This window comes from Pollachius pollachius (genome assembly GCF_949987615.1).
Source record: "Pollachius pollachius genome assembly, chromosome: 6".
Taxonomy (NCBI): domain Eukaryota; kingdom Metazoa; phylum Chordata; class Actinopteri; order Gadiformes; family Gadidae; genus Pollachius; species Pollachius pollachius.
In genome coordinates, this window is record NC_136939.1 from 10,721,656 (window position 1) to 10,737,170 (window position 15,515).

Sequence of the window (15,515 nt, forward strand, 5' to 3'; positions counted from 1 at the left end):
CAAGATTTGTGTGTTATAAACAGTTATATTGTTCTCATGGGTTCTGGAGTGACATTTTATTGCACCCATGTTTACACATAACAGTTTTATTTACCTAAAGTAGTATGCAAGGGGTTTAGATAAATCAGGACTATTCCCTAAGTGGAGAGGATAGAAGGATTAATAAGGGATATTCAGGCTTTGATAATGCCAACGTTTTATCGTTGAGCGGGTGTTTGCTGCCAGAAAGCCTTTTGTCTCGTCCATATTGCCAGAAACCATCTGCTACAATCCAGGTGGCAGATTGCCCCGGGGGCAACAGCACCTTATGCTTTGGAAAATGCTACTCCTTAATTCCTGTAGTCCTAGTCAATTTCAAAATATTGATCCCTCTCGATGGAAGGTGACCCCGATGGGCTCTGTGATGTTGTTGTGCTGGTCACTGTTGTACCACCTCACAGGAAATAATGACCTTCCTTGGCACAGGTCTAAATGGAAGACATCACTCATGGTAGGGGACAGCACGATGTGGCAGGCAGGGCTTGAGTGGCAGGTTTTGTTGTGGAGGGGTGTCATTTATTTTCTCTGCAATATCCTGAGCCGTTCTTATTACTTAATAATTCTCTCCGAGCGATTTAAAGGGAGATCGCCTTATTGCCTGACGAATGCTAACTTTTTGATGAAGAATCTTATCGAGAACTAATTAAAATGTGTTGCCTTATTAATATGTCATGCTAATGTCAGCGAATATTTCATCTCATGTTAACTAACAGCTGCTGTTCGCGAAACATATCAGCAATCTATTGGTAGAAACATGCAATCCCCATTCTCCATGCCCCACAAAAAAAAAATCCAATTTTAGTGCAGAACTTTTGGGTGCAAATCCTTTTCCCTTGCGTTGTCAGCAATGTGTCACCCAGGGTTTTGAACAAACTTCATCCTCAAGTACACAGCTCTGTTCGGGTTGAGGGGGAGTTAAACCTAAACCTCTTTGTCGTCGTCCAAGTTACACACAGGTTTTGCGCTACATACCTTGTCCAGATGGTGAGAGTAATTTTACATTTGTGAATGTGTTCCAAAAATTATAGATTTATTGATTAATTGTTGTGCCTCTCTCTCTCCATCCCCCTCCTCTCCCTGTCTCTTCTTTTTCTCACAATTTCTCTCTCTTTCTTCAAATGATTTTTCGACTTCCTTTTCCTTTCCTTTCCTTCCTTTGATTCTATCTATCCATTCAACCTCCTTCACTCCCTCTCTCTTCCTTCCTCTCTCACCCCCACTCTCTCTCTCTCTCTCTCTCTCTCTCACCCCCACTCCCTCTCTAACTCTTTCTCTCAACCCAACTCGCTCTCTCTCAACCCCACTCTCTCACCCCCACTCTCTCTCTCCCCCCCTCCCCAACTTTCTCTCTCTCGCGGCAGGCCGAGCCAGTCTGCAGGGCAAGTCTTCCCTGCGGATAGAGAATGTGCGCTCCGACGACCAGGGCTGGTACGAGTGCAAGGTGCTGATGCTCGAGCAGCATTATGACACCTTCAACAATGGCAGCTGGGTGCATCTGACCGTCAACGGTAAGTACCCAGCACCCAGCACCCCGCCTTGTCATATGCAGTGTCTGAATATATACGAGGTGTCTGGAAACATATGTGACTAATAAACGGTCAATGAAAAACCAAAAGGTGTGCAAGTAATCGTGGTGTGTTTTAAAAATGAAGACCAAATGCACCCTGTTCTCACACCAGCCAATGGTTCCAAGATTCAACTTCCAGCAACACTCAGAACAGAATCTTTGTGGAACGAAACTGCTTCTATTTTAGAACTGCACCCCGAGCTGCTGATGTGCAGTCATGTTCGGTGTTCACTCAACGATGGGTAATTAGTAGTACGTTTTTGAACATTGCACACATTTTTCAATGTTTTGCTGTGCTTACCTGGCGTATTTCACAACAGCCACAGGACATTATGTTTCTAATAGTATTTACTGCATAGTAAATACTCTATATGCTTTGGAAGCCATTTGCTAACCTTCCTAAGGGCCACTGACATTCAAGTCCACTAGTAGTGGATAAATACTCATTGTGGTATTTTCTGTCAGAAATAACCCAGAAAAAACGGGGCTCTGAGATCCATATTAATCATCCCTTATGGTATGTGCATAAGCTAACAGTCAGTGGGATGCAATGTTCTGTACACTCACAGAACTTAGCATCTCAAGGAACGCCTCCAGCCACATATGCGGCGGTATGCACTTTCACACGAACAGTCAACTCAGCCTGCTGTTGAAGGGTTTATATCACCACTTCAAACACACACGCACACTGCACACATAGACAAGTACATCGAGGGAGTCTGGTTGTCCTGACACAGGTTGGTACACTGGTTGCCATGGTAAACTACACACTAGACTACGCCAACCCCCTTGTGGCCCCACAGCACATGAGGTAATATCCATCAGTGGTGTTTGACTGGATAGCCTGCTCTCAGCTCCCAACTTTGGTCTGTACATGATGAGGCATCAATATAGTGATGGGATTGTTTTGTTAGATATAGTGGTGTGGCCCGATGTGTCTAAAGGAAACATGTTAGGTAATATTATTCACTGTGAAGGTTTTATCCTGGGATAGGCTTCTTTGTCGGCAAGAAAACTTGTCAGCATCGTGTGTCTGGCAACATTGTTTAATGTTGACATGCTCCTCTTTGTATTAAAAGCCAAAGATAGAGATGGTGACCCCTGTTCTTTTTGTAAAAGGGGATTGTAAACCACGCCTCAAATACGAGAAAATGAATGTGTGGTTCCCAGACCTCATCTCAATGTAAATTGAGATGAGGTCTGGCGTAAGCCAGGCTACCAAAGGGTAACATTGTAGCCTGTTTCACGAATGCAATGGCTGCAACGCTCTCACGCAATGCCGGACCAATTAAAAACATTGTTGTCCGCATTAGTCACTTAAACCATGGCAAAATAGGGTCCAGGTTGAAAAAATCTGTATGTAATCCTTTAACGCATCTGATGAGTATCAGCATTTCAGCCATATAACCCCCCCATATTGGCGTTGAAACAGCTTGTAATGAATAAGTTGTGGGAGGGCATGCTACATTATGCTATATTATTCTGTGAACCAAACGAGTCATCACTTCCATGAGGGTGGGTTAACTTCTGTCGCTATCAAATGCTGCAAACACTTAGAAAAAAAAAGCCATCAAAAATATAAAATATAAAAATGAAACAAAGTTTTGTGGCACGTAGTTGGCGCTCACAGGGAACACGACGTGTTCTTTGCGACCACCGAGTATGTAACATAACCCGCCCCAAAATGATGAACAAACGATCCACGATTCTAGACGTTCCCACGGTTGCAGTGTGACACGGCAGCTTCTCCTTGAGCACCGCAACGGTACCATCTTTTTTCTCCTTTCCAAATATTTTAAGATGCTTTCAGAACTTTGTGTGCCGACCCAGTTCTCCCTCAGAGAGCAGGGCCCGCCTAGACAAGAGGAGATGTGAAGGAAGCAGGGTTCACAACTCACAGGGGGCTAAGTCTTTTTTCCTGCGCTTTAAAAATAGACCCAACCACCTCCGTGATCCCCATGCCGCTGGATGATGCGGCAGAGCCACAGACCTGCCGTGAACAAAATACCCCAAAGAACTGCTGATCTCCTCTCGATTTTGCATTTGTTGTCCATTTTCATTCTGTGTGATTTTCCCTGTAGTGCATTCCTTTCTTTAGTTCTCTCTTTTTACTCTGTCTGTCTATCTATATGTCTGTCTATCTATCTTTATATATATATATAAATGTACGTGTTTCTGTCTTTCTGTGTTTTTCTCTTTCTTGCTCTCTATCTCTGTCTCCTCCCTCTCTCTTTGTCTCTCTCTCATGATCTCTCACTCCCTCTCTCTGGTTCTGTCTGTCTGTCTCTATCCCTTTCTCTCGCTCTCTCTCTCTCTCTCTCTCTCTCTCCCATTCTCTTTCTCTCTCTATTTCTCTGTATGTCTGTCTCTCTGTATTTCTCTGTCTGTCTGTATGTCTGTCTGTCTCTGTCTGTGTGTGTCTCTTGGCTGCAGGTTGGGGTCTCTAAAGGGATAAAAAAGGTCTCTGGCTCGTTCTGCGTCACGGTCAGAAAACAGATTTATACATGACCACTGGCAACTGCTTATCCCACATAGGATTAGACAGCTCAGAGTTGAGTCCCCGAATGTCCCGTTATGCTGTGAAGGACATTATCATCACCTCTGAATACGACGAGCAAGATTCTATTTTTTCATGTCTTTATTATTTACTTATTTTCAAAGTTGATTTTTATTTGTCTCCTGCACTGAGCCAGCTGAAAGTAATTGTTTGGTTGTCTTTGTGCCGATCTAGTATTAGTCTGTCCCCAGTGCCTTGGGCAGAGCTAGATCGACTTGTTACATGGGGGCTCTAGTCTACTAGAGCCCTCTGTTAGGCCCAAACTACTTCTAGTTTTATTTTAAAACCTGGGGGCCGAGTCTGGGTCAGGCTGGGCCACATCAAGTATTCCACAAAAAAAAGTAGCACAACTGACCCAATCTAAGTTAATGATCGGGCTATAATTAGATCACGTTGGCTATGAAATCGCTGACAACAGGGGACATTTCATAGTGGTTGGTGGAAACCGGGACATTTTAGCGTCCTTTGGCTTTTGTCGGGACTCAGGACATGTAACTCAAAATTGGGACTGTGGTCCCAATTTTGGTCACCCTGTCACAAGTGATAAAGAAGCGTGGCAAGTGACTCAGCAAAAATGTGCGTTCGACAACAACGCGCAGGCCGCACTAACACTAAACTTTGATGTCAAGTAGGGGGCCACAATATTTCATCCCGCGGGCCTCAATTGGCCCCCGGGCCGCGACTTTGAGACCCCTGTTTCAAAATATGAAGAGTACAAATATAATCCAATTAACTGTTAACATCTTCCATTCATAATTCTCTTGATGATTTCATTAAAAGCACTAGAAAGACATAATTCATAGTATTCAAATTATTCTGATCGCCTTATACATCTGTAGGACATGGATTTTGTTTAATATAATTTGTTCTGGGACTTAAAAGCTTTTTCGTTGCCTTAATTACGGATGTACACTAGTGCCACTGTATACCCCACTGAGATAAAAAACAGAACTCATCCTTTTGGTGAGCTGATGCATACTTCTTGTACGGGGTACTAGCTGTAGTGAAGAAAGAAAAGGATGCCTTGTCCCACAGAAGATCAAACAGGATGCAGGATAAAAGAGAAGAAGATATTTCCATCTATGCTCTTGCTTTACAATCTGCATGACAGTCCTCTCACTCACACATTCACTCACTCAAGGAGTGAGGTAACATTTAACAGTTGTAATCAAACTCGTCAAAATGTAGGATAATGATACACATGCGGCACAATATTGGTAAAAGTAGCTATTGTTGCCATAGATAGGACTTAACCTATTGATGACCTGAGTACTGTAAAGAACAAAAACAATCGCCATTAAAATACGGATCATACAGGTTAATCAAACAACATCCTGCATTCAAAATGATATTGAGCATTGTCTTATGCTCTGCTTGTAGGATCAAAGTTCAATAGAACTTAGATGTGCCTCCTTTAATTGATTCAGCATGACAAGCATAGTTAGATACTTATTCACACTCAGGTGCGTTAACAGGAAACGGAAGAAAAGCACAAAAGCAAATGTAACACAAAGCTTATCTGCTGTATATAGATCTTTCTTACCGTCATCTAAATGAGTATGTAACGACGAACCGAAAGCCTAATTTCGTCTCTCCATCCTCCCAGATCTCTATCTCGTGCGTGGGAATCAAATGGATTTGACAGCTAAAAGGAGTGACAAAGAGATGAGTCGGAATAATAAAACGGAAAACAGAGGCGTGTTTATTTGATGTCATGGGTTGGCTCTGTGTAATTTTGAGGCCTTAGAAAGTAAGGCCCCATTCTCGATTTGAATGACTAAGACTCTGACATTTAATGAACCAGAAACAAAACAACATTGAAAATGATATGAATATTTGATGCAGGGACAAGCCGCAATTTTCTACGTCCTCCAATTTATCAGAATGTTCCATGGCTGTCAAATTTGAATCATAACAAAAAACAAACAACACTCATTACAAATAAAAACCGAAAAAGCCTATTACGGTACTAGCAACGATTTGCCGTCCAGCATGCAGAAAGCTCTATGCTGAAGGGTTTGACTATGTTTGTGCAATTGCGATTGTGCTCGCTGTCAAACCTAATTAGACAGTTCACATTGTAAAGACAACACTGAAATGACAAACCAGAAAGAAAAATGCATAACGATTCCATGAAAAGGGTAGAAAGATGTGTTTGTGGGTGAGTTGCCTCTAAAGATTATAGCTTGCATAATGGTGATTCGTTTTCATTTCAACGTTTTTCTGTATACGATACATCCTCAAGTCGCCTTACAATTGCAATTTGATTTAATGATGCCGTGTGTGACTCTAACTTGAGAGGGAGTCACTCACAATGAGATTAGGTCAGGGGAGAATCCGAGGGATTGCTTTCAAAAATAATCACAAGGCTTGTGATTCGATGTGTAAACACAATGTATGTCGACGTTGCCCAATGCACCTGGAGATTTTAATGAATTGGGATGGATCACAATATGCTTCACCTCCATTTCCTGTTTAGCATCTGCAAATGTGGTCCACTGTTGACGATTATGATTATGATGATATCATATAGCGCTTTTCTAGGCAATGTCTAGGTTTATAAGAGTGCTGTTATTGAGTTGTGTGTGTGTGTGTGTGTGTGTGTGTGTGTGTGTGTGTGTGTGTGTGTGTGTGTGTGTGTGTGTGTGTGTGTGTGTGTGTGTGTGTGTGTGTGTGTGTGTGTGTGTGTGATGGGGGGGGGGGGCGGTCATCTTCCATCAACGTGTAGCTCCCACCTGATGCCAGTTTGCACCAGAACGCTCGGCACACACTGGGATTATTTTCATTGGATGAAAAATCTGAGTAAAAGCCTGGGGGTTTCTGTTTGTTCACTACTAGCAACCACTGAAAGAGAAGTCGCAGCAAACTGTGTTTGTGGATTTTTTTACTTGTACTACGCTAAATGAACTCAGGGAGATGTGATGTCTTGCTTCCTGTTCGAACCTTAAATCATTCAGGTAACACATTCAGTGGAAGGACTATTCACACAAAAGACGATCAAAGCGTATAAATGGCATCATATCAGACTTGAATCTCTTTACCGACCTCATCTCTGTGGTCTGCGTGGTGCCCTGGCCCGTAATCAGTGTGAGTGTTGAATTAGCAGTATGGTCTATGGCTTATGACTGTAGATAGAATGACACGATAGCATTTGAGAGGCTATGGGATTAGGCATGTAAGCAGATCAGCCATGGTCCTAAGGTGATTATACAGGGAATATATATCCCCCCAAAAAATAAATCTGGAATTATGCACGGAGGAAATCTGTTGAACTTCTGACAATCATAACCATATGGGCTTGTCCGCTGTGGTGTCGACATGTTGGTTTGCATCGTGGCATGATGTTGTGCAGAAACTAAAACGGATTGAAGTAAACAAACACATCAATGTCGATTTGGTTAGCAATATGTAGCAGCTCTGTATTATCATGGCTCAATATATTCTAAGGCACAAAATGATTCTTCTGTAAAAAAATTGTTTTTACTTCTTCTCTTTCAAATTATTACAGTATAACAGAATTCAATAACAATGAAGCCAATATGCCTTTTTTTTTATGCAACATAAAAATTACAAATTTATAGGAATAATGTAACGTTTCTTTACGGTTTATTATCTACTGGCACAGATAAACCCATGTTAGTGGACTAGTCAAACATGCATCAGTTAGATAAATAAAGACATCACCCAAATTCACAGAAAATATGCCTTACAACAAATCAATTCAGGATAGAAAATCATTATCTCTCGACTCTGACTCTCTTGGAAGGAACATTTAATTACATATTCTACGTTCAAGTTTTTTTCCGCTTAGCCTTAGCTTAATTAAATAGTTACCTTCAGCTAAACAAAATCAATAATGAAACCTCTGAAACCTTTCCACTGAGTATTCTATTTATAAATAAAAGTATATATATTTATATGTAGCTTTTACTTTCATTATCAAAATAGAAATCGTTGACAACAGGCTGCTTGGAGTTATTCTTCCACTTTATCCAGTTGTACAAGTTAACGTATTTAACCATATTCACCTTTTTCTCATACAGATGTTGGGGGTACACCTGCATACCTGAATGTTGATTTACACATGGATTTGAAATAATTTGTTGGAGCATTATTCCTAATGCTATAGAGATGATCATTTGAATCCCAGAGGTAATAAATTAGACTCCTATCCGTGTTTTATATCAAGTGTCCAACATCAACAACATAGATTAATCATGGGCTCTCGGAGATGGAGATTGTAGCTTTTTTTCTTGTCCACAATCCTGCTTCATGACACAAAACCCCAAAGCATTCATTTGACACATTGATTTCTTTGTCTTTCTGCGTCCTCTCTGTCCCTCAGCTCCGCCCACCTTCACGGAGACGCCCCCGCAGTATGTGGAGGCCAAGGAAGGGGGCAGCATCACCCTGACCTGCACGGCCTTTGGGAACCCCAAGCCTTCCGTGGGCTGGCTGCGCGAGGGCAACCTGCTGGTCAACAGTGCCAAGTACAAGGTGGGACAGCTGCTGCTTTCCAATTACTACCGCCATCCTACGCTGACCTCTGCCCTTTCACGGGCTATTGTGTTCTGAACTTGACCGTACTTTGTGACCTAAGACTTTAGATGGTATGGATTTGAGTGTTTGTGTGTGTGTGTGTTTGTGTGTGTCTGTGTGTGTGTGTCTGTGTTCGTGTGTGTGTGTGTGTGTGTGTGTGTGTATGTGTGTGTGTTTTAAAGCTGCCGCATTTACAGGGATTAAAGTGTTGTTAGCCGGATGCATTGTGTGCCGATGTGTATTTTTGTGGGTCTGTTGGATGAGGGTGAATATTTGATTGTGTGTGTGTTTGTCTGTGGGGGGGGGGGGGGGGGGGGGGGGGGGGGGGGGCTGCATGTTTGTGTGTGTGTGTATCTAAGGGAGGAAGGAAATGCTTTCTCTGATAAAACATGGTTTTACTCCCCAATAAGGCTAAAGTACAGGACATCTTAAAGAATTCAGTTTAGTTATTGACCTCATCAATTACCCATGTAGTCACTTAAATTACTGTTGTGTTTGTTTTCCCCTATGTAGTGTAGCTTTTCTACATGGAAAATATTGTTCAAAATGTTTTATGCTGCATCACAAAATGCGACAAAATGGGTTATTTTTAAATGGCTTTTAATAACAAAAATGTATCTCCTAATCCCATAGTATAAATATCATGATACTTTCCAATGTTAACCATGAATTTTACTTATATCTTAAGTTACTGCAGCTCTAGTGGGGGGGTACATTAGACCCTTCTTTTCACTCCTTACAAGTAACTTTTAAAAAAGAAAAACGTTGCCATCTTCCTTTCATAATTTTTCCTCACAGTACGTTCAAGTCAACTTTCCATTCCTTTTCTCTTTTCAATATTTCTCAAACCATTTGTTCGTCTTTCTCGCGTTATCTCAAACCGCTCCCCTACTAGAGTTTCCGTTACATGTACCGGCTGTATCGTTAAATATTCATTTCAAATATAGATCTGAATTGAACAAACATTTTCCCTCTTCTCCATCCCTCCCACTTCACTGTTCTAACATGTTAAAGTTTTCCCGTCATTTGAAACACAAGGGACCATGCTGAAAGCAAGCTCCTATGAGTTTTGCTCTTCCCCATTTTTAATTAAGGGGGTAGGGGAAATTAATAAACACAGAGGAGCGCATTGCAGCAGTAGAAAAAAAAAGAATTACAGTAGAGATGCTTAGATCGACTGTCTCTGTTGCCTGCTCCATGCCGAGATATAAGCCATTCTCAGACCCTGGATCAATTATTCAAATGACTTTATTCCAAAAGAGTTATACATCTAAATTTGACTCGCCATTGTTTGAGACGATAGCGCTCTCTCTCTCTCTCTCTCTCTTTCTCTCTCTCTCTCTCTCTCTCTCTCTCTCTCTCTCTCTCTCTCTCTCTCTCTCTCTCTCTCTCTCTCTCTAACTCTCTCACTCTCTCTCTCCCCCTCCTCTCATCTCCACCCATTGTCTGTCGTCCTCATATTCTCCAATCTCATGCATAAATATCATTAAGCAGTAGTGTGTGGACAGTGCTATCAACACATTCACTCCCCACTGATGGAGTGACATCTGATGAGCTTGAGCTGATGTCACTGCAATCTGCCTAATGTGTGTGCTATGAACCCTGGTGCTTCCATATGTATTCTTTTTTGGATCCATGAGAGTGGCTGAGTTACAAGAACACCCTGGACTGGTGCTGTCTTATGGTATTGCTTTTTCATTCCAGTTGAACGGTAGGGATCTGCCACAATCGCGGCCAATATTTCTCTCCCTGGTACATGATGTTCCTGTCTTTGATGAAGACGGATGAAAAGCTAAACTTGTATGCAAATGTAAATCTTCCGGGAGGTGATCTCTATTTTGTACTTTGTAGAAGTTTTACCTCAAGTATTGGGAGGATTTGACAGACTTTGGCTCGCTTCAACAATTATTTTTGTGACAAAACACGATAGCACAGCTTCTTTTTTTTTATTGCTAAACTTGAACTCCATGATCGTTGTATATCATAGAAATGTAAGACAAAAGCAATCAAATAGAATGGAATACTAAAATCATTCCGATAAAAGATATATAAATAATAATAATAAAAATTAGACTTAGAATTGTCTTGATGTTCTTTGCTGTTCCGCCAGCTGTGATGGTAAAATAATCCCTGTCTCCAGGGCTGACAAACTCAGGGACACACTGTGCGGAGGGGGGAGGGGGAGTGGGCTGCTGGTTCAACTACTAGATCTCGCTTCCCAGCATTGATCCGATAATTTCTCTTGGACCGACAAGACATTGTGTTCCCCCAGAAGGAGATGGATTGTGCGGGTTGGCAAAGGTCAGAAAGTGTCTAACCAAATGCTGACTCTCTATTTATTTATTTATTTATCCCAGAATAATTACTGTACAATACTCTTACCTCTAGGGATATGAGCTTCGATGGCTGTGGAAGTGCCTTTTCGTTTCTTGATTTCATAGTTTTATTAGGGAAGGTAGTTGGAAATCAATTGACTGGACGCATTTAGTTGGAGTTAATAAATATAATTGTATTTTTTCTTTGTCTCTTTTTCTTTCGTTCCTTTATGTCCTTTTTACTTCTTCTTTTCCCTCTTGTTTTCGTTCAAACCATACATCCGTTCCTTCCAACTATCAATGTGTGTGTGGTGTGGTGACAAAGCAACAAGGCAGAGCAACACGGATGAAAGGAGTGCGTGCTCTGCGCCGCGTCGGTCCTTTGAGGCGATAGTGTGCGCTGACAGTCTTTACAGTAGGTCCCAGTAAGAGACACAGCCAGGCATGGCTTTCTGTCTTGTCACTGGGGCCCGATGGATACAAAACACTTGCTCTGTCATCTCCAGTGCCAGGTTTTGTTTCTGCCTGCTGCCTGGGCCTGAAGTAGATTTACCATGTTTGGCTGGATGTGACATCTATTTCTAATGGATGACTGCAGCCCACTCAGCCTGTGCTTACTCTGAGCTTTGATCTCGTAGCGTGTCCCTCTTTTCAGTGTCTTTATTTATGAGTACAGGTGGGCCAATTCCGCAGGATTATCCTAAAATGTTTGAGGATGTACTAACTCGTTTTTTTTTACAATGGCTAATTGCTTAACCTTTTTCATTGTGCATCTAATAAGCAAACACGTAGGGTTATATACTTTTAATCCTTTAATCATTGAAGTATCATCACAATATTATATATTCATTTCTATGCTTAAAAAGATAGCGTTTTATGATATTGCAATGATAAAAATACCAGATAATCCAAAATTGCATATCACAATATCGATCTGTGTCTATGTGTCTGTGTGTGTGTGTGGTGTGTGTGTGTGTGTGTGTGTGTGTGTGTGTGTGTGTGTGTGTGTGTGTGTGTGTGTGTGTCTTCCTAGGTGTCTGATGGCAGTCTCTCGGTGCTGACCATCCACAGGGATGACAGAGGGGCATACACCTGCCGAGCTTTCAGCCCCCAAGGAGAGGTCATCCACACCACACGTCTGCTCGTACAAGGTATGGCTCAAGGTCCTTCACACCGGGGTAGGGCCACAGGTCGTCCACACCAGGTTAGGGTCAAAGGCCCTTAACATGACCCATCTCCTTGTTTGTACCAGGTAGGGTCAAAGGTCATTGGTCATTCTCACCAATTTAGGGTCATACATCACCCCCAGAGTAAGGTCATAGGTCGTTTACACCAGGGTAGAGTCATAAGTCTTTCACACCACCCATTTCCTAAATAGTACCTGGATGGGTCAACAGTCGTAGGTGGTTCACATCAGGCTAGGGTCATAGGTCGTTCACCCCCAGAGTTAGTTCATAGTAAGGTGTCATCTTTTACAGGGTAGGGTCATAGGTTGGTTTCACCAGGGTAGGGTCATAGGTCAGCCACATTAGGGTCGGGTTATTGGTCGTTCATGGCTGGTAAACTATGACTACAGTGTGTGTTTGGTAAGGATTATTTAATAGCTCAATTTCTAGTTTAGTAAGGTTCGGTTAGTAATTTTGGATAAAAATGTGCACCAAATAATTTTGGCATATAGATCCAATAATCTATTCAGCGTATTATAATATATTGTATACAGCACATTTGTAGTATATTATAATCAGCATATATTCACTTTGCCATATGATTCAAAGATATTTTTGGCAATTATGGTTAGCATATTACCTTTGCCATACACAACTCTGCACACAGAGATTATCTTCCATGTAAACCCCCCCTTACAAGGAGCCCTGTGGTTTTCAATCCCCTTCAGCCTTCAGAATGCATGACCAATCATGGGGTTTTAGCTATGGTATGACAACTCCAGGACCATACCTGCACACAACAAGTCATTTTGGTGACTCATATTACCAACAGATGTTCTATTGAAGCCGGGAGGGACAGTTATGATGGTATAATCGTGATTCACACAAACAGAAATAAACAAAGAATGGAGCTCTGGGACCATTTATTGAAACATTCAGGGCTAAATATGTATCTCAAGCATTTTCTGATTTATATTCCATTCATAAGGAATATATTAACTTTTCTTGGCAGAGAGCCAAACAATCAGCAAGCTATTAGTATCACATTTCCAACATCTGTTTCACCGTCAATGTGTGTGTTTTCGTGGAGTTTAATGTTTTTCCCCAAGCAAATCAGCCTGAATCCCCGACCAACTGCCTTCAAGGAAGTGACTTGAGTTGTGTTTCTTACTTAAAGAAGGCACAGATAAATAATGATAATAAGACTGAAACAAGGGTTTTCAGGTTGCTGCTTTTCTTGTCTCCAATGTTGAGCTTGTTTCGTGGCACCCGCCTTTCCTACTGTAAAGGAGCAGAGACATGTGGAAATAATTAGCGAACTTCAGTTGTTCGTTTGATTCTGGGAGGAGCTGTGTAAACAGGAAATCAGAGGGAATGAATAGATTGATTAAACTTGACAGTCAGATTTGTCTGAGCTTTAGGACAGATGGACTTTGACAGAAAAGGGTCATTCCCCAAAGTAACAAAGATCAGGGCTAATCTTGCCCCGTCATTGATTATTTAAGTTGCTTTGGCATGCTAAATTCCCAACGGCAGTACAGTTCAGTGATGAATAATTCATTAAACACTTAATATTTCATGGCGATATTAGCCTGATATTAATAGTCAAGTTACTTTTATTCTATCATACTGACAATGCGGGTGCTTTTCCAACCAGAGTTTGTGTGCAATGATGTTGTGTTGCCTGGCTACATGTGTGGCTGTTGACAACTGTGCTGCTCCATTTCAAACAGATTCAATGTCTTATTTCAGGCAGCAGAATAATTGTGAACAATGTTGAATTTCTTCTCTCTGTCAAAAAGAAATGTTTTGTGACAGGCATATTTATTTTTCCGCTTTTTGACAGAGTTTGACACAAAAATCGCACTGCAGACATACACACACACACACACGCAAACACACATTTATCTCGAAACGTTGGATGTTCCTCCCATGACACCTCACGGGCAGCGTAAATAAATAAGAGCGTTCTGTTAGCGGGCCGATTAATATTTAATGACAAAAGGCTAATTGGTGGTTAACCATGGCTTTCAACTGATTACACCAATTGAAACGCTTTGGGGCTATTCAGAAGCCACATGGCTCTGTGTCACCCACTATCAGGGTTTGGGGGGGGCGGGGCTAAGGTGTGTCCGATTATTAGAGGTTATCCTGGTAAGCTAAAAGGCAGCCGATCAACAACGACACCATTAAGCCAGCTGGCCTGCTTCAAGCATAGGGAGCACACAACCAACTAAAATAGCAACAAATGTGCATACTTGTGTCTCTTAACTCACACACAAAAACACAAACACACACGCACACACACACACATGCACACATTTACATACATGAGCACATGCACACTCACACTCGCACACACAAACCCACACAAAAACACACACACACACACACACACACATATGCACAGACATAGAGATAAAAACAAACACAGACATTTGGCATTCAACAGAGTAAACATGCCCACAAACGCACATTCATGCATGTTCTGGACAAACTCCCACACAGTTTGAGTTTGACACAAAGACAAAAGCACCCTCTCTCAAGCACACACACACACACACACCGACCCCCCCCCCCCACCACCCCCACACACACACACACACACACAGAAACACACACATGTAGGCAAATAGTCAGAGACACTTGTGCGTCTGGTGCTGGTAGTAGTTGGGCTGCTAATGGGGGTTGGCAGATGGAAGCGGCCTGCCTGTTAAAGGCTCAGGCCCTGGGCTCAGATCGCGACTAACATATGGGGCTTGCACTTTAAAGTGGCACCGCCAACTTGTCTTTCCCTGTGTGAGTGCATATGTTGGTGTATGGGTGTGTTTGCTTGGCTGTGGCTTTGCCTTTGTGTGTGTGTGTGTGTGTGTGTGTGTGTGTGTGTGTGAATGTGAGTCGTATACACAGACACTTGCTCTCTATTTAAAGATTCAAGATTACGTTGAGGGTTTGACCAACTTGATGGTGGCGGTATGGTGGAGTGTATTAACGGTTAGCAATGGTAGATGCATATGTGCTTATGCTTCGACATATTTTTTTAATTTTTTTTATTGCTGTGGGATATGTGTGAAAGCTATGTAACGATTTCTACACCATTTCGATTAACACGGTTTGATGCATTGAAAGGAATTATTATTATTTTATTTTCTATTGTATTCTATTCTATATGATTGAATGTAAGGGTTTTGAGGAACTAGCATTATGTGACATCCGGATATTCATGGTTGTTTTTCTCAATGAATATCAGTCTGGCCTTGCCCGGGCTGATTGCCAAATATACGTTGTTCAAAGAACTCCAGCCAACCAGAGCGATGCTTGTCCTCTTCACT

General features: G+C 41.9%; 1 protein-coding gene across 1 annotated transcript in view; it reads left to right on the forward strand.

Moving 5' to 3' along the window:
• The window catches only part of igsf9bb (immunoglobulin superfamily, member 9Bb), a gene marked incomplete at both ends in the record, with an annotated part of 75,027 nt that overhangs the window by 26,253 nt on the left and 33,259 nt on the right, over positions 1-15,515 (forward strand). The window contains 3 exons of the mRNA XM_079737539.1: positions 1,401-1,547; positions 8,509-8,660; positions 12,051-12,168. Coding sequence (XP_079593665.1) covers positions 1,401-1,547; positions 8,509-8,660; positions 12,051-12,168 — 417 coding nt within the window. The remainder of the gene's footprint in view (positions 1-1,400; positions 1,548-8,508; positions 8,661-12,050; positions 12,169-15,515) is intronic.